Source organism: Brachionichthys hirsutus, chromosome 21 (assembly GCF_040956055.1).
Source record: "Brachionichthys hirsutus isolate HB-005 chromosome 21, CSIRO-AGI_Bhir_v1, whole genome shotgun sequence".
Classification (NCBI taxonomy): domain Eukaryota; kingdom Metazoa; phylum Chordata; class Actinopteri; order Lophiiformes; family Brachionichthyidae; genus Brachionichthys; species Brachionichthys hirsutus.
Window position 1 is genome coordinate 2,672,456 of NC_090917.1, and position 19,157 is coordinate 2,691,612.

Consider the following 19,157-nt stretch of genomic DNA (forward strand, 5'->3'; position numbering starts at 1 on the left):
AACTCGTGCTTCAGTGATCCACAAATAACAGGAAGCGCTGGAGCAGAAGGACCAGCCTCATTATTCAAAAATGACAACCAAAATATTCCTCTGCAACTTCTTGAAAAACATTTTAAAAAATGTAGAAAAGTGGGAAATAGTCATTTAATGACACAGAATCATTTCAGTGACCCTGAAGCTAGTCTCTCGTAAAGATTAAAAGTCCCAGTGCAGTCTCATAGGCATCAGGAATACTGACAATCACAGCCTCCTTTTCCCTACAAGAAGTATTTATTGCCACAATATAGTTACAATCTTTACAAAATGATAGAAATTGACATTACATAATGAAACAGAACAAATAAAATAAAATAAATATATATATATACAGGCAACACTGACAGTGAGCATACCAGCAAAGCTCCCCCGTATGGCTCTTCCTCCTTTCGGCACGTTAACGAAACAAGGACCGTGCTGAGGATTTAAATGTAAAATCACAGGAGACTTCAGTTAAGTAATGCAGCAGTGTGCTCGTGTCAATCCTTATCATGTTGCAGCAGCAGGATAAGACAGAAGCAACCCACTGTGGAGGAAATTTTCATGTTTTTTTTTTTATCCTCCCACAGGGGTTGATATTAAAACACATTAACAAGAGAAGAGACAAGCCTCTAAAAAACTATAAAACTGTAAAAGTGCTCAAGTTGCTTATGAATATATATTCAGAGTAAGACTTTTCAGATTAAGACCTATACGCAACCAGTGAAATTAAATGACTCGTCTGAGGTCTGTCTGTGGGCACAAAATAAATACAATAAAAAGCAGACAAAACATTTATAAGACATGCAAATATCAGTGATGATCTTAGAAGACATGAAGGTCTCTCAGTCTCAGACTCAGACTCTAAATTGACCTGGAAGGGTTATAAATAGTGCAATACAAGCCGGGTCTTACTGAAGGAGGCGTTCGGGGATATCAGTCGTTACGTCCTCGACTTGGATCAATGTGATAAACTCGTATTTTTCTGGTGCTCTTTTATAAATGTGCAAAATATCATTATACTATCATTATAATTGAATACTGTGATATCATGTTTTTTAAATGGCTTGATTTTATTTTCTCTGATGTGTTTTTTTTTTTCTCTTATGAAATTTTGCTAATTCGGTTTGCTTTCCTCAGACTGCATAAAACCCGTGGATGGATTAAAAACAAACCATGTGCTCTGTTCAACTTCAACCCCAATTTAAAATAAATAAATCATGGATAAACAGGGATTGTCTGTTTAATCTAATGATAAATGATTATTTAAATATTCCTCAGTGAAGTGAAACCTCCTCTTCTCAAACTGAGCTGTGTTAGCGAGCGATTGCCTCAATGCTAACGCAAAATGAATCTTCCTCCTGTTGTCTGCTATACGATCGACTCTCTCAGGTTTGCCTGCTGGCTTAGGATGCGCTGGTTGGGGGCAGAATGTAATAAGACCTCATTAGTTATTTCTACAGGGACAACTATGACATTTGGCTCATGGGGATCAGGACTAGACTGAGTCGTTGCTTGACGTGTCTCGGGACAAACATCCGGAGGCTGTCGGCTCGCTAGAGAGTCGGAAACAGTCAACTCCATCTCCTCTGCAAGGTCCGCGTTGCTCCCATAGAGCACGCCTATCCTTCGTGCGAGCATCCCCTCTTCTTCCGGCGTGTCTTCGCCTCCCTCTCGCCTGCCCGTCCTCTTACGGCGGTAAATCAAAGCGGCGTGGCGTATGCAGCGTTTCCGCAGATGGCAGCGATAGGCTCTCTGAATGACCACGGCGGCAATTTGCTCTTCTTTATGGCGTACCGTCGTGGTGATCGGCGCAAAAGAGTCCGACGTGGGGTTGCTTAGGATGAACTTCGCCTGAATGCTCTCCCGCATTGCCACCATCTCCACCGTGTCTCCCAAGACCGCCTGCGTGACGGCCAGCAAAACATCCAGGCAGTGGATCCTGTCCCCAATGACGAGCGGCAGGTCCATTTCAATCAGGCGAAGCCGATTGGGCTTGGCGACCCTAAGCGGCGCCTGCAGGGCGTCGCAAAAATCCGAGAGCCGGCTGTACTCGATGAACTGAGTTCCATCGGTGTCAAACTTCTCCCAAGTCTCATTGAACATCTCAAAGTCTTCCTCGCAGAGCGCGTCGCTGCTCTCCTCCTGGGCCACGTTGAAGTTCTCCAAGATGATGGCGATGTACATGTTAACCACCACCAAGAACGATACGATGATGTAGCCGCAGAAGAAGATCACGCCCATGGCCGGGCTGCCGCAGTTCCCCTTTACGTCCGTGCCCGGGTTCTCAAAGTCCGGATCGCAGTCCGGAGGCTCCTTGTTCAGCATCGGGAGCAAGAGTTTGTCCCAGCCGGCCGACGTCGTGATCTCAAACAAGCAGATAATGCTTCCGCCAAAGGTCTCGAAATTAAATATGTCATCAATTCCAGCCTCCTTTTTGACATAGGCAAAGTTTGACATGCCAAATATGGAGAAGATGAACATAATGAGGAAGAGAAGGAGGCCGATATTGAATAGGGCGGGAAGAGACATCATCAGAGCAAAGAGAAGCGTCCGAATCCCCTTAGCTCCTTTGATGAGGCGTAAAATCCTGCCTATTCTGGCCAGTCGGATCACTCTGAACAAAGTCGGTGACACAAAGTACTTCTCGATTAGGTCCGAAAGCATCGTACCTGAAAGGCAAGGAGACAAAGCCGAGTCAGGAGCAACAAGGTAGCCCTGTCTGAACCAAATGACAACTAAATAATACTCAATATGACCATTTGTTTCTAATAGACTGTAAAGTAATCCTCCTCTGTGCGTGTACCCACCAGCTATAGATAAGATGACCACAACAAAGTCAAAAATGTTCCATCCATTGGTGAAGAAGTAGTGCCGCAAGGCAAAGAGCTTGAGCACGCACTCGCCGGTGAAGACGGCGATGAAGGCCACGTTGAGCTTAAAGAGGAAGTCTTCCTTCTCTGGACTCTGGTTGTCGGTCTCCACCATCATGCTCACCATGTTGAGGCAGATGAGCACCATGATGAAGATGTCAAAGCACTGCTGACTGATGAAGTCAAACACCATTCCTTGGATTAGGTTCTGCGGGTCAAAGGGAAGCCGAGAAACAGAAGCGCAAACCCAGTGGGGTCATTCAGTCGGCGTGGGGGGGGGGGTCACTGATGGCATTTAAAATGCAGCGGTGAATGGACAACCTACTGTTGGTCGTGGAATCGGCTTCTGCGGCTTCTTAGAACCAAGTTTCTTCATGGCATTGTAGTACTTCTTCTGTTCCTCAGTCATGAAGATGTCTTTATCGCCAAAGTGCACACAAAAAAAAAAGAAACATCATCATTTTTATGAATTAAGCCTCATTTGTATCGGGAAGGTTTATTAAAAAATACAAATAAAAACACTCATCTTTTTCTTCTGTTGGTTAAAATTGTCAATAATGACACCGATGAAGAGGTTGAGCGTGAAGAAAGAGCCGAAGATGATGAAGATGACAAAGTATATGTACATGTAGAGGTTGATCTCGTAGGACGGTTGCTCCTCTACCTAAGAAGAACGCGGACTAGTTTAGGGGAAATCCAAAGAGAACAAAATCCGACCTCAAACTTTGATTGGCTCGTCAGGTGAATGAAAATCGAAATCCCAAGCAGACAAACTCTGGCGGTCGTAAAATAGTTTTGATATTGGCCGTACCTCTCTCGAGTCAACAGCAGCGTACATGATGTCCGTCCAGCCTTTAAAGGTCGACTGCAAATACAAGCGTGCTCATGAGCGGACTCGACCTTTGCTGAACATTTCCAGAACGGGCTGTTTGACGATCGGAACTCACAATCTGCAGTAAGGACAGGTATCCTTTCCCCACATTGTCATAGTTGACCTTGACATTGACCCAGCGAGCATCCTGCGTGGCTTCCTTGACGGCCATGCAGTCGCTTTTGTTGTTGACCTCAGCGATGGGGAAAAGCTCCTCCGTGGTGGTGTTGATGCAGCGGTAGAACTTCCCCGCGAACAAGTTCACGCCCATGATGCTGAAGATGAGCCAGAAGATCAGACACACCAACAGCACGTTGAAGATGGAGGGAATCGCCCCGACGAGAGCGTTCACCACCACCTGCCCAAAAGAAAGCGGTAAAAGGGTCGCTTGTTTGTTTTAAGCGTTGTTTTGCAGCATAAGATATACAAGTTTGCTTACCTCAATTAGCTCTTTCACGGCAGCCGGGGTTTAAGCATGCATTCAGCACCCATCATAGGGGTAAGCCAAGGCAAAATTAGCATGCTGTTATATGAGGTGCCATGCACGTGCATTGCTCGGACGTCTTGGCACCGCCACAGCCTCACCCTCATCCCTTCAAATCTTGACAGGGCTCGAAGAGGCCGTAGCGCCCTGAGAGTCCTGAGGGATTTGATTGGTCCAAGATCAGAGTATCCAATCCAGTTGGCGACTAAACTAATGAGGGAAACCTGCAGCGGAATCAAAGCAGATCCTATTCAGGTGTCGCCACAGACTCCGTGTGACATGAAACACGGCCGTGTGTTCTGCTTACATCGACAATGAAGAAGTCCAACCAGCACCAGGCGTTGGTGAAGTAGGTCTTGAAGCCGTACGCGACCCATTTAAGGAGCATCTCGATGATGAAGATGTAGGTGAAGGCTTTGTCGGCAAATTCCAGAATGATCTTGATGGTTCGCCGTCTTTCTATGTGAATGTCCTCGAAGGCCTGCCGAAAGGAGACGCAAAAGACATCTGGGCGAATCTCCGCCACAGCAAAGCGGCGTGTCAAAACGCCGGCACTGCCGACTCACCAGGGCGCCGCTGCTGAGGAGGATCATAAAGATGATGAAGGTTTCAAACCAGTCGTGCTCCACGATGGCGAAGCACGTCCGTCGGAGGTTCCACCATTTCTTGCCTCGACCTTGGGTGACGTCCACCGTCAGACTCGGCCAGCGTCTCACGCAATCTGAGCGGGAACCAGAGTTTTGTGAGCAGATATAAACGAGTGGCTTTTTTAACACCTGCCATCCATACCCTGGGTGAAGCAGTCCTCAGGCTCCACCGGATCCAGCTCCTCTTCTTCCTCTTCCTCTGGTTCAGGCTCGGGGGGTTGGTAGTCCACTGTGCTGCACGCTGAAGAGCCCCCGTCATTCAAAGCGCCCATCAGCTAGTCAGGAATCGCAATTGAAGCTCAGTTACAAAAGGCGCCACGCAAACTTTGTGCATTATTCATTTCGTGACCTTTTAATCTGAAATGTCCCATAAATAAATGAACACAAGTCCAACTACAGATAGAGACGCTGACTTGCAAAGACGGTTTCCTCGAGTCATTATTACCCACTTTCACATTTCCTCGCGCATCGGCTTCATCTTCTGAATTTTCCTGAAACAGATAATGAAAATAAGACGGGAGAATTCACAAGCGGCGTGACTCGCTAGTTTATCTGAGATTAGATCACAAGCGTGTCCTTAAAGATTAAATATTGCTATTTCTGTGCTGTCTGGTCCACTTTTGCAGCAGGATCTCTGAATGAGGATGGGAAGGTGCTCGGTTTGGTGAATGAATTGCAGGTTGAGTTGATTTATCGACTGCGCTTACCGAGTAGCACGGTTTATTTCCCTCTTCTTTGGTGCCTGAGTCATTATCAGAATCATCTTCATCATCCTCATCCTCCTCCTCGCCCAGATCTGATTCTCCAAGGGCGATTGGCACATTGAGACTGATCTCGCCGTCCACAATGGTTCCAGAGGACCGGCCTTCAACCAGGCAATTATGTGTTTTAAAATTCTGACCGGCTTCCAAATGGTTCATTTCAACTCCCTCTGTTTTGGGCTCCACGTCGTCCATCGCTTCCTCCTCGTGCTCCTTTGGCTTTGCTCTGCCGACAATCCGCAGGGCCGCTCGGACCACGAACGCTTTGAGCCAGTCGGCCATGCGTGTGATTCTGCCGATGGCGATTTGGAGGTTGTTCATCTCGCCGTCGTCGTCGCCCACCGAGAGATTGTCTCCGCTGAAGGAGCTCAACAGCAGAGCCAGGAAGAGATTCAGCACCTGAGGAGAGAGTAAGAACACAATGGCCCGGTTTATTATATGAATCCCTTCTGTCTCTGTCTCATAATAACTGAGTCAAAGTGTGCGTGGATTTTGCCAAATCAAACACAAAGATTGTCTGGTGTCACCAGAACGCAAGTTCACAGATAGGAAAAGAGATTATAATAATAACTTAAAGCCTTCATCGCCCCCTGGTGGTTAGTACTTTCTCCCACAGCTGCGTCTGTCTGTTAACAATAGTCTGCTCAGACATGCAGGCCGCAGAATCTACTGGCATTATGAAAAGATAAGTGTGAGATTCAGACAGATTTTCACCTCTACAGCTTCACAGCAGAGACAGTTGCTCAGATGCTTGAAAATTATATAGCATGTAGCTGAGCGGTGGGCATCTGGCGCCCCAGGAATGGCCGCCGACAAAAGATTTACTGCATGCCGATGTAAGCAACGAGTCTAACGTGACATCTATTTTCCCTCGCTGTGAACTGAGAGAATTATTTTCTTTTATCAAAGTTAAATTGAATATTCAAATTCAATTGGAGCAGAGGGAGTACTGTAATCAAAAAAAAAAAGTATCCCTCAAAACCGAAGGTAGAAATTGCTGTGTATTATTTGGAATCTGATAAGCCTCAAAAACTTGTTTCATTTGTCTAATATGGGGGGAGCCGGTTTTGTGAATTAATGAAGCGACACTCACCACAAGATTTCCAATGACCATGACCATCATGAAGACGACGAAACACATGGCAGCTCCAGCCACCTCCATGCAGTCCCACATGGTCTCGATCCATTCCCCGCACAGGATGCGGAAGACGATGAGGAACGAGTGGAAGAAGTCGTTCATGTGCCAGCGCGGCAGCTCGCAGTCCGAGGAGATCCGGCAGACGCAGTCCTTGTAGCTCTTACCGAAGAGCTGCATCCCCACCACGGCGAAGATGAAGACGATGATGGCCAACACCAAGGTCAGGTTCCCCAGCGCTCCTACCGAATTGCCAATAATCTTGATGAGCATGTTGAGAGTGGGCCAGGACTTGGCGAGTTTGAAGACGCGAAGCTATCTCCGACAACGGGGGGCAAACAAAGAGAGCGAGCGCTAGCGTAGGAAGTGACAGCTTGACGAAAGTGAGTTGTCAAAAGGGGGGGGGGTCAATTATTCTCACCAGACGGAAAGACCTGAGGACGGACAGGCCCTGGACGTTCGCCAGCCCCAGCTCCACCAAGCTGAGACTGACAATGATGCTGTCAAAGATGTTCCAGCCAACTTGAAAGTAGTAGTAGGGATCCATGGCGATGAGCTTGAAGACCATTTCCGCCGTGAAGATTCCAGTGAAAACCTGCAGAGGCGCACGTTTTTTTTTTTGTTACCCTGGATGAAGTTGGGGGGGCTGAGATGTGAGAACGCAGAGTTTTAAAGGAACGCATACCCACCAGGTTCCCCACTGAAAGCATGTAATCAAACTGCGGGGTCATGGGGTAGTGCTCCATGGCCATGAACAGGGTGTTGAGCACGATGCAGATGGTGATGGCCAAATCCGCGAAGGGATCCATCACCACAAAGTGCACCCACTTTTTAAAGACCACCCACCGCTGGCAGCAGTCCCACTTCAGGAAGGCGTCGGCAAACCTGTACCAGGCGGGTGGGCACGACCTCTGAGACTCCTCCAACTCTGGAGAAGGACAGACGGGGGTGGGGGGGAAACGGCTGAGAATCCCTGTTGCGTCTGTGCCACGTTATAACCAAACTAAATGAGTCAAAGCTTAACGCCACGAGCGTGAGCAGGGATTTCTAGGGCTCACTATACATGTTTATCCCTACTATGGCAACGTCAAAGACAATGCTACTGTATTGGCCTTGGATAAGTACGAGTATACTATTAAGGACAGGTTGATAATCTAAGCAATTACGCCTCACATTAGAGCATCGAGCGCCGCGACATTGCAACTAAGCCTTTAATATGTCTTCGTTCCCTGGAGGTAACTTGACTCCTCGCTATGCATCCAGAGTAAAGGCGGCAGCCGCAAATAGGATTAACAGCATTGTGGCTTCCATCCAGGATTGTGTCATACATATGGGGGGGGGGGGTTTCCTTGACAATTGATGATTGCATTACAGAAAGCCTCCACTGGCGGAATACCTTCAATGGCAGCGGTGGTAAGGACAGTCGTGGTGCTGCCAGATCTCTGCATCCGGCCCGGTTCCTCCAGATGAAGCATGCTCGGCACGGAGCCTTCTGACGTCTCTCTGAGTTCGTAATCTACGGCAGACTGGAGATGAACAAATCTGTCAGGCGCTTAAACTATTGCTGCCAGCTCCATAAAAAAAAAAAGAAATTAGCGATTATTATTCTTCAAACTGACCTTCAGGATCATAAGAGGGCAGCTGACTGACCTTGTCCATAGTGGGCGCCCTTATTATCAGACGGGGAACAAGTCTTCCGTTGCAATCCTTGATGGGTTCATCGTGTTCGAGGCTCCGATCCTCATCTGCCTGCTCAGATGTGGCATGATGGCTAAGAGACTTCGTACTGGTTAGAGTCGCTCGGCTCCCGAGAGCCGGAGCCTGTCACAATAGATTTAAAAAAAATATTATAGAAACCCTATATATTTATTTTTTTAAACGAATAATACATTCAGTTCAACCAATGAAATACAGGAATATGGCTGCATGTCTTTGTGGCTTGTCACCTGCTCTTGATTCCTGAGTTGCTCAAGTAGCCGCTGGAATTCCTCCTCTTTTTCGATGGCCTCCCTCTGAGTCGCCTGGTTCTGTTCATCATAGGCCATGGCCACCACCGCCAGGATAAGGTTGATGAGGTAGAAGGAGCCGAGGAAGATGACCACCACAAAGAACAGCATGTATGTTTTCCCAGCCGACCGCAGGACCTGCGTTTGAAGCAAAAAAAAAAAACTAAAACAAAAAGAAGCTAAGGGCGCATAATATCAATTTCAAAATGAGATATTTTGAATGGTGAAACCAGTACCAACCAGCTGGAACAAACTTTCCCAGTAGTCCTGGGTCATGAGTCTGAAGAGGGCCAAGAAGGACCAGCCGAAAGAGTCAAAACTGGTGTAGCCAAAGTTGGGGTTTCTCCCAGCCTTCATGCATGTGTATCCCTCTGGGCACTTTCTATCAACAGAGCCAGCAATGGTACATTCTACACCCGTGCACTATAATAAAGGTAAAAGCTGGAAACAGTAACGGCAGCCTCAATGTGGCATGTATTTACCCAGCATCTGAGCTGTTTCCACAAAGCAGAGCATCTGGACTGCCTTCCAAATAATAGTAATTATCTATAACCGGAGAAAAAAAAAGAGAAGAAATCAGTTCCCCCGAAGAGAGCATGAGTTGAAAATGATGTCATAAGTGTTAAACGTACCCGTGTTTTCAATGTATTCCATGAAATTGAAGGAACTGTTGAGAAAGGTTGTCCCGTTGAACCCGGTGATGTTGAGATGGGATAAGGCATCGTGAAATGGGTCCGTGGCGTTGGAGAAATCAAATGTGGCTTCGCTCGTTTCGATGGGCCATCGCACGCATTTCTGCCGCAGATTTCCCATAAAGAGTTGAAGGCCGACGAGGGCAAACACGGCGAGAGCAAAGACGGTCAAGATCATGACATCCACCATCTTCTTCACGGACTGGATCAAGGCAGCTACGATGGTTTTCAAACCTGGCAGGGATGCAGTTTGAGTCCAGCAGATTGCTAATCAGTTGAAAACAATTATTTATATTCCATTGAGTACAATCATTTCAGTAAAGACAGTACCAGGAATAACAGTAATGGTTTTAAGGGCTCGGAGTACACGAAATGTCCTGAGGGCCGACACGTTGCCAAGGTCGACGAACTCAGTGATGTATCTGTGGAAAGAGCAAACAATCCAGCGAGATAAGACGGAACGGGGCCCATCCATTGGGCGTTCCCCATTCTGATAGCTCAGCCACGGATACTCACGCCATGCTGATCACCATGAAATCCAGCCAATTCCATGGATCTCGAAGGAATGTGAAAGAGCCAACACAGAACCCTCTTGACAACACTTTGATTGTGGCCTCGATGGTGTAGATTGCAGTAAAAGCATACCTAGAGGGGTACGAGACAAGCCGGCGTGAGCGGCTGTAGACCTAGCAGGGGAACAACTGAAAACCAAAGTCGGGGGTTTGATTACTCACTCGACGGTTTTACTCCACGCTGGCGGGCTGCTCATGGTCATGAATACGCAATTCGCCAGAATTGTAATCATGATGAACATGCTAAATAATTTAATTCAGAGTGAAGGAAGAAGGTATGGCTTTATGTATAAGCAAATCCTCAAAACTTCTTTATTCACATTTGCACTTTTTAAACCCCATTTGTAAATAATAAAAAAAAACACATTTGGTTTGTAAAACATTGTTTAACCATGGTTGCACATATGACTTAAAAGTTCAGGTAACAACAGGTCAAAGGATATGAATGTATGAGGATTTTTATGGCTCCTCTCCTAACCAAGCTGAAGGGGCTCAGGGTGTAGCAAGCCGGTTCGGCGTTGAACCTGAAGATTGTGTTTCCTTTGGTGATCACAACGAAAGTCTGGAAGACACGGGGGGGTTCGTTCTGTCATCACTGTCAGAAATACTTAAATGCCTAAAGTGCATTTAGCAATGGCAGCATATGAAACATTACTTTAACGTTTAACTGTAAAAAGCATCCATTTCAAAAATGACATAAGGATAATGCAAAGCTCAGTGAACGGCCGCTTCCATGTGAGCTGCGGATGTTCCCAGACTGACTGTCTGTTCTTTGTAGAAGGGATCCAGGTCCTCCAGGGGTGTGTTGAGCAGCTCTGCTGGAGGGTCGCCGTAGATTAAGGGCAGACACTTGCCCGCCTCCAGATCAGCATGCGGGGCCGGTGGCTCCTCCTCCTCATGGCATCCTACTTCTGTGGCCTTTTTTCTTTCCTCCTTGAGCCTCTCGATCTCCACCAGGGATTCCCGGGTGAAGCGGCGGAACACATCGGTGCCTCGTGGAGGAAGCAAGGTCGCCATCTTAGCATTGCGAAGCGATAGCACCACACCGGGGTTTCCTTACAAGGTGCTAGGTGAGAGGGAAAATGAATAATAAAGGTTGCAAAGACGTGTTGAGCTTGGGTTTGTCTGCAGCATAAATCAAAGTAATGCATGAGCACAAAATCAACTCAAACATTTTGAATTATCAATAAACATTTGCATTTGTTTTTAAAGCCCCCCCCCCGCGTCTTCCCTGCCCTACATCTATGACCCCCAAACCCCATCACGACATCTTGGACTTTTCCACCATTCTAAAGAGGCCAATATATTAACTCGTCTACATCACATGACTTATTAGCTTAGCAGATGCTCACGTCGGGTCCAAGTGGCGTTCGCTTACACTCTTTGATGTGTTTATTAGCCGGTCCGGTTTCATCCAGAGCAGATGAGGTTAGGTTCCTGCTATCATGGATGAATCGCTATATGTTTCCTATCATTTGTGCAGAATCCACAATATCAAAATGCTTTTTGCACGTGTTGCACAATTGTGCATTAAACTGATTGTAAATTAGCTTTAAACATGAAAAGACGTTTTAGAATGACAGCAGACAGGACACGAACTGGCCTGAACAATAAATCATTCGTGCAAAAATTGTCTTCAGTTTGCAGCAAAAGCCTTCAGAAAGCACAGATCACTCAAAATAAATGAAAATCTATATGCGACAGAATTCCTGTCCCCCATGTGGCATCAATATCTGCAATTATATCGAAACACACAATGAAAGCAGAACCTCAAAAACTACAGCTTCCTGGGTGCCTCCCTGCACGTTCCAGCAGGGGATCCACACATTAATGCAGAGCAAAGCCCCCACAGATCACCTCTTTTGAACAGAAAGCGATGTGTTCACACACACACACACACACATACACACACACGGGGAGATGCACACATTCACACAGATATGGTGGCTTCCCAGCTGCTACAGGCAATCAAGATAGAGCGTTGTGTTACAGAGGCCCGATGACTCTGCTCATTCCTTCCCGGCTGATCCGCCGCTCTGCGCCTCCCCCCCCCGCCCCGATAAACACGACAGCGAGCCAACATGTCTTACCAGGACGACTCTCTCCACTACCTTCTATTTTACGCAAGGCCCTGAACATGCTAAGCTTCTGTCGCCACACGCTAACTTGCACCCCCCCCCCACCACAGATCCATGACACCCCGAGGTTCTGAACCTCTCTTTCATGCAACACTTAGATCATTCTCTATTAACACTAAAACTACAACAACTTAACTAGCAAGGCTTCTTTTCTTCTGAACGGTAACAAAACTGCAAAGGTCAGCATGTCCTTGATCCCGCCCTTAAAAAGCATTTTGATTTCTTACCAGCATCAACACTTTCTCAGTGCCATTCGGTCACCAGGCCTCTCTCCTCACACTGCCTTACGATCCCTAATTTCCGCCCTCACCAACCCGCTTCAAAACCCCCCATTCTTGGAGCCGAGGGCCCCGCTGCCCTCTGCCGTGTGCCAACCTCAAAATACACATCCTGAGAATGGATGTGTTTCTCTGAGGCTTATTATGGTGAACGTTTCCCGATGACGTTACATCACGCCGGGACTGCTGAAGCCATCAAAGTCTTCTCAAAGCGGATGGTGCCGTGTCTCCTATGTCAGCTGTGTTCGGTTTTGTACGGTTTCAGTGTCCCATTCTGCAAAAAAGCTGCCAAGAGTACAGATAAGAGTGCAACATTCATCATCAGTCCAAATAGATTTTACACTTAAACACATCTTAAAACCTGTCTAGAATGGAGTACAGAATAAACAGCAAGCAGGAGTCAGATCCCGTATTAGTGATATAGGATGTAAGAATGTTACACTTAAATATGATTAAAAACACGATGAAAATGTACTTAAAATATCATATGTAAAAGTGACTTCTGTAACTAATAGGCTGTTATATAAGATTATAAGGATGTTAATACTGGTGCCTTCTTAGTGTATAATTAGCAATCAGACAGTTTTGTCTAATGGATTCCAAAAGGAGTTGGGGGGGCTGCCAGGGGGTCCCAAGATAAACCCGACAGGTGAGTAATGGAAAGGGGGGAAGAACAGCTTTGCACTCTTTATTTACTTTTATATAATAATACCACTTTATTGCTGCTGTTGTTAATCACTCTCAAGATATTTCATTTATTCACACTGACTGACTCACTGATGCTTACATTGAAAGATCTGCGCTGTATTATGTCTTTGAGAGTACTCCAGGTGAAAATCTGGATCACAATCTGGATCTGGGAGATGAAAATATATATTTATATTAAATACAGGTGCAGATTCAGGATCGTTCCAGTGGGTTCTAATGTATTTGTGAAAGGTTCTACAGTGATAATAGATGGAAAAATAGCTATAATGGGTCAAAGTTGAGCTGATAACTCATAAACTACTGATGATAAACACATTATTCTAAACATTTAATAAAAAAAAAAAAAGGTTTGGAGGAATCAAGGTTTCAACAGAGAACACCTTCAATCAAAGTCGTACAAAAATAAGTGCTTTAAGGAGAACTTTAAGTGGTCGGTTGATCCGCAGATAAAACAAGGCCTTTTGTCAACACGTCCGCTCCTGCCCCTTCTTGTTTTCTCACGGGGGGGGGGGGGGGTCAAATCGCACACACTGCTCTTCATTCTCTCCTGGCTCGCTTCAACAAAAAAATGCACGCCAGCCTGACAGGGAAGCATGTTCGGGGTCGAGCCCCGATGATGTCTTTATCAGGTGCGTGCTCTGCAGATGCAGCTGTCCTATGTCTTTATGTGCAGCTGCAGTCATGCCTCCGTCGTTGGACTAACGAGGAGCTGCAAAGACCAGGCATAATCTCCCCGGCCCAGTCAGGATGCAGCAGATGACTGAAGTGAGCACATAAAAAACAAAAAGGCCTTTAACCTTATTTTACCTTTTGAATACTCCGGGGAAAATACAGAGGCCTAGCCAAGCAGTCACAGGAGCTGTCTTGGTGGAAGAAACTCAAACCCAACACCTTCTGAGTCCAAGAACATGTGACGTGAGACGCACAAACAATCTCGAGTCGTGGTCGACCGCAGTTACTTCCTTTCCACTTTATGATTCCTCGGCGGCTGCAGAAATGTGCATTTTGTTTTATATCGCCAGCCAGAGGTTGTGATGCGTCGCAGAGAACGCAGCGCAAAAGGGAGAACCGAAATAAAGCATGTTTGAGGCTAATGTTGCAAAAATGCAAGGGGAAAACTCCACGTGATCGCCCTCCACATTGAAGCCCGCCTTGGGTTCTACTGCCGAGGCGCCACAGACGGAGCCCTGCTTCGCCTGCATCAAACCCGGCTGCACCTCGGCTATAGGAAACTTGGATTGACAGCATGGAAACGGTGGAGTGTGAGCATCTACAGCATCATAATATCTCGTCCATCTGACTAACCATGAAGACATGAGCCAAGAATACAACATCGCCCCAATGAGAGGAGGCATCGCGCGGATTCAGAAGGTTGCCACACTGGCAGGAGGGAGATATTCACCATATAGGAGAAGGTTGTTGCATGTGCACACGCCTGCACCACACAAAGCCTTGCTCACACACCAAACAGCTAAGAAGACATAGTCAAATGTACAATTTCCAAACCTGACCCATGCTCAGGTACAACTTTATATTAGATAATGCTGCTCTTATTATTTTATTTTTATTTTTTTTACTATTTCTCAGACAATGTAAATGCTTCAAATGACAAGAAATTTTTTTTATGGATTATTAATAAAATATTTTCTTATCTTAATTTAACATATGTTTGCTGATGGAAAGGTTTCAGCACAGTCCAGACTCAAAACTTCTTAGACAACATACCCCCCAAACTCTGACCCTGATTCTGTCTATCAGAATTTCAACATTCTGACGTCCTCATCTCCGGGGCGCGTCAGAACTCGGGTGGATGGTTTACCTCGCACGGACAAAGAAAATATTCCACAGAATCCAAAGCAGCTTGAGGAAGAAGAAGAAGAAGAAGAAGAAAACAAATCAAGTATCCAGTCGAAGCTTTTCCCTTCTGGCAGCCGGTGCTGGTGCTTGCGGGACAGGACAGCTGTTGCTGACGCGCCCTGCAGTGAAACCGGAGGAGCCGCTCCAGGTAGGATCAGATCAGACCTTTGACACTTCAGCAAACGGAACCGCTTTCCCTGTTCAAACACAGCTGGGTCCGCTCCTGCTTCGGTTCTCGACTTTGATCGCTAAAGTGTTCGAGCTGCGCAAAAGTCCAAGTTATCAATACTTTTGAATCTGCTCTAGAATTAATTCTATTGTCGTATCGTTGGTGTTTGGTGACTCAAGTTGAGGGATTGTCTATCGATCAGTTTCTGAGGCGATTGACTGTTATTTATTTTGCATTAAAACGTGAAGTGAAATATTGGAAGGATGTTCAGCTATTCTTTCTCAAGACTTGGGAAATTCTATGCCTTACGAGTTTTATGTTTTGTAATTAAGATATCAAATGTGTGTTTTTGCTACTCTATTTTGAAATTTGCGTGGACACAAAAGGGCAACGCTTCTTAAATTTCTTGTGACTGGCAGGTTTACATGACAAAGACGTGGCCAAAGAACTGCTGGAGGACCAGCATCTGGTTGAGTAGAAACAATCCACCTAATAATGTAGTGAGGTGTCAAAGGTCAGACTACGTTGTTCTTTTATTCCATTTGATCAAATATCATCTGAGTGTGATCAGACCAGATCAGTGCAACGATTGGGTGAATCTTCCTGTTGACGTCAAGGCTATATTTGGCTGAAAGGTGTGTGGCATGATTATACAAGGAAAGTTATAGCTGTGATTATAAATGTTAAGTCTGAGTGTCAAATGTTTCCTGGAAAATATTTTCAAACTTGTTCTCTCCCATATTTGCAAACTACCTATTTGAGGCTATCATAGATATATAATTCTATCAAATACAGTATATTAAATTAATATGACATGAAACTACTTAATGGCCTGCTCATATAACTTTTGGCCTGTGTTGGCGTACTGAAGTTGTTTAACTCTTGCTTAACTTATTATATTATATTATATGTGGTGGACGAAATAGTGACATCTTTCAGTCTGTTTGTGACACTACTCATTCAAGAAACTGAAAACAAAATGATAATTAGACAAAAATAAAGTCATTTTTCAATAAATCCTAAAGTCATTTGAACAAATTTCCCTCATTTATGAATATCTGTATAAATAATGTAACATTTATTATTATTATTATTATTGTTATTATTATTATTATTATTATTATTATTATTATTATTAATATTATTTTGAGCGTTGTAGACTAGTAGGAACCTTTTTAAAGTGACTGGGGAGCGGGGGAGTGTTTATGGTGTTACAACGTTACCATGAACACACGAAGCACAACATCCGGAGGCTCGGAGGTTCGTTTCATCCCAGCTTTAATGATAAATGAGGCTCAAAAGATGAACGTGTCGCTACATTTTTTTTCAAATATTAATATTTTATAGTAAAATAAACATTTATTAAACAACAGCAAGTTCAACGCGCAAGCGAAGCTTTTGCTAACTATGTAAGTTAGCGTAAATGACGCTAGCTTGCGCCGCGTTTTTTTCTTTTATTTGTTCACAATGTTAATTTAAGAGGTCTTTCAATTTTCCACGTAGAAAAGAAACATGGACACGGAGTATTTAAAAAGACACCTGACGAAATGTCTGGCGGAAGGACTCGCGGAAGTGGCCGAGATGCAGCCCCCGGACCCCATCCTGTATCTCGCCCACTGGCTTTACAAGTGGGACGCGAACAGGAAGGACGCGGAGGAGGTAAGCTGCGATGGTGCTTTCTAGCCAGCAGGGGGCAGCTTTTATGCAGTCAGTGTTTAATTTAATATTCGAGTCTGTAAATGTAGTTTGTCATTCTTTCCCACAGTTCTTAAAACGTATTAAAAGATCAGGGCTTTGAACTAATAATAGTTGTGATGGTACAAGTACCTCGATTAGAAATAAAGTATTGTTTTTCACATAGGTTATACTTGCTGTTGAACTACATTTCTAATTGCAGAAAAAGGCCCACTTGGCACTCCTGGAGCAAGAGCAGGCCAAAGCCAGAGAGGAGACGCTGCACCGGGAGAAGCTGAGGGAGGAGGAGGAGGAGAGGAAGAGCAGTGAGGTCCTGGAAGAAAAGTATTTCACATATAAAGATCCCTGCTCTGAGCTTGGGAGTTTTAAACTACACGTTTAATTTCATTCTTTAGAGTTTGCATCTCATTTTGCTCCAATTTAGAGAAAGAAATGATCCCATATTTTCCTGATTTTAAAGGACGACGAGGTACATGAGTAAAATCAGACCAATCGGGAAGAGACCGTTGAGTAGCTGCATTTTTTTTCAAACATGGCATTTTGAGCTTGAGCCTGTCAACATAACAGGAACGGATCTCCAAGAAGGATCAAACCGGGTCTGACGAGCCCACGCCAGCCACGACAAGAACTGATGAGGACAACGAACCGGTGATGGCAGAGAAACCAAACGCTCCTGATCCTGAAAACCAGCAGGGCGTGAAAGAAGCCCAAACCGAAGCTCTAGAAAATGAACCGGAGGTGATAAAGCCAAGCCTCCAATCTGAGTGTCTCTGGCTTTGTGCGATTGGTTTTGACTTTTTGGTGGTGGGGGCAGAGCGCTGCCATTGTTTCTATGCACGGCCCGCTTTGCATGGTGTGGACGTCAAAAACGGTCGAAAGCTGTTTAAGGTGAACGGCGTGTCTTCCAGGTGAACCTTACAGATACTGTAAGCAGTCCAGAGACTCCTCAGAGCAAACCTCCTCTGGAGGCCACTGGTTCTTCCCTCCCCCAGGCCATGGGCACTGGGGTCGCAGAGGAGTCTGGAGAAACACCTGCTGAAAATGCTCAACCAGAAAGGAGTGATGAAACAGAGGAGAAAAAAGAGGCAGAGCCAAGTAGCAGTCACCCAGAAGAGAAAACCGGCACCGATCAAACAGAAGGGATGGAATTTGGCCAAGATGAGGTGATGAAATAATTTATACTACGATGTAAAAAAAAAAAAAAAAAAAAAGTCCCATGACTTTAAGAGCAACTTGCGTTTCCCTCTGACGCTAAAAATGATAAATGATATATTCTGTCTTACGACCGCTCTGGAGGAGGTCGATCGAGCCGACGCGACCGAATCTGAGCCGAACGGGGCTTTACACCGGAATCCTGGCAGCGACGCCGAAGACTCGGCCAAAACAGGAGAGCCACACGGCAGTCCTCGCTCCTCTGAGCCACCGCTCACTGACAAGGTGCCGAAATGCAGGTCTGAATTACGTTCAGCGAGCAGGTTGAAGACGAGGAAAGACAGAAGGGGGGGGCCGATCGATGCAAGTTTTAGGCAAAGGGAACTAAAGGCGCTGACAAGCCAGCAGAGTGTAGCGGCGTTTATTTCTGTAGACCGCACAGGTGCGAAGGTGAGGACAGTCAGGCCGAACATTTGCACGTCTACTCAAAAGGTAAAGAGTCTTGGGAAAGGGTTCGATGCTCCATCTCAGAGGAGGCAGCAAAAATGTTTCTGCGGCAGATTCTAGCGCTAGAAATGCTGAACCAGAACTATTCTGACCCCCTTGACTCAGGAGACCGACGGACAGGCCGCCGGTGACGCCGCCGAGGACCCGGCTCCAGCAGCAGAGGAGAAACCTGCGACTCCACAAGAAGAGCCTCGGGATGTGGAAGACGTCCAGGAGCAGGTAGACCCTGAAGGCAGCGCGGCCAACAGGAGAAAATGACTCAGAGCGTCTGCGACAAATAAAGGAACCCGGATGGAACGGATATAGTTTAGAGGCGACAACTGGAGATGGCGAACTCCTAAACGTGTGCATCGCTTTTCAGGATGAAGAAGGAGAGGAAGAACAGGCGTGACGAAGTCGGTGCCGATTGATGAGCCACCGATCCATAAAGTTTAAATGATTTATAGCTTCAGTTTATAGTTTAGTGGACGTAAGGAAAATGTGCAAATGCAACAAAGATAATAAAAACCTATCTATCTATCTATCTATCTATCTATCTATCAATATATATATCTATCAATCTGTCTATCTATCTATCTATCAATCTGTCTATCTATC

The 19,157-nt window shown here is 45.7% G+C and overlaps 2 protein-coding genes across 5 annotated transcripts; one reads left to right on the forward strand and one right to left on the reverse strand.

Moving 5' to 3' along the window:
* Window positions 1-260: 260 nt before the first annotated feature.
* Window positions 261-11,073, reverse strand: scn4aa (sodium channel, voltage-gated, type IV, alpha, a). Its single transcript, XM_068754260.1, has 27 exons — window positions 10,819-11,073; window positions 10,488-10,618; window positions 10,219-10,311; window positions 10,001-10,129; window positions 9,815-9,906; window positions 9,425-9,718; window positions 9,275-9,338; window positions 9,033-9,174; window positions 8,733-8,930; window positions 8,437-8,607; window positions 8,183-8,312; window positions 7,476-7,714; window positions 7,208-7,381; window positions 6,745-7,101; window positions 5,598-6,050; window positions 5,340-5,381; window positions 5,033-5,165; window positions 4,810-4,964; window positions 4,551-4,724; window positions 4,345-4,467; window positions 3,836-4,117; window positions 3,700-3,753; window positions 3,415-3,552; window positions 3,214-3,318; window positions 2,826-3,096; window positions 1,573-2,687; window positions 261-1,497 (listed from the first exon to the last, which is right to left on the reverse strand). Exons 1-27 carry the CDS (start codon window positions 11,071-11,073, stop codon window positions 1,387-1,389), a joined length of 5,625 nt encoding a protein of 1,874 aa, XP_068610361.1. The 3' UTR covers window positions 261-1,386.
* Window positions 11,074-14,484: 3,411 nt separating this feature from the next.
* On the forward strand, window positions 14,485-19,074 carry dydc2 (DPY30 domain containing 2). 4 transcript variants are annotated; one of them, XM_068754261.1, is made up of 9 exons: window positions 14,485-14,595; window positions 14,939-15,185; window positions 16,710-16,865; window positions 17,104-17,211; window positions 17,469-17,639; window positions 17,810-18,064; window positions 18,198-18,352; window positions 18,666-18,779; window positions 18,922-19,074. In XM_068754261.1, exons 2-9 carry the CDS (start codon window positions 14,991-14,993, stop codon window positions 18,968-18,970), a joined length of 1,203 nt encoding a protein of 400 aa, XP_068610362.1. In that variant the 5' UTR covers window positions 14,485-14,595; window positions 14,939-14,990; the 3' UTR covers window positions 18,971-19,074. The 4 variants fall into 4 exon arrangements, with proteins under 4 accessions (XP_068610362.1, XP_068610363.1, XP_068610364.1 ...); XM_068754262.1 differs by having other exon boundaries at window positions 18,198-18,338; XM_068754263.1 differs by lacking the exon at window positions 18,198-18,352.
* The last annotated feature ends 83 nt before the right edge of the window (window positions 19,075-19,157 follow it).

Coding starts and splice junctions, on each gene's coding strand:
- scn4aa (XM_068754260.1), bottom strand. CDS start 11,073: ATGGCGACCTTGCTTCCTCCACGAGGCACCGATGTGTTCCGCCGCTTC. Junction 9,175..9,274: donor GGAAACAGCTCAGATGCTGG/GTAAATACATGC, acceptor CTCTGTTGATAG/AAAGTGCCCAGAGGGATACA. Junction 1,498..1,572: donor TGACTGTTTCCGACTCTCTA/GCGAGCCGACAG, acceptor GATCCCCATGAG/CCAAATGTCATAGTTGTCCC.
- dydc2 (XM_068754261.1), top strand. CDS start 14,991: ATGGTTTACCTCGCACGGACAAAGAAAATATTCCACAGAATCCAAAGC. Junction 16,866..17,103: donor ACAGGAAGGACGCGGAGGAG/GTAAGCTGCGAT, acceptor TTCTAATTGCAG/AAAAAGGCCCACTTGGCACT. Junction 17,212..17,468: donor AGGAGAGGAAGAGCAGTGAG/GTCCTGGAAGAA, acceptor TCAACATAACAG/GAACGGATCTCCAAGAAGGA.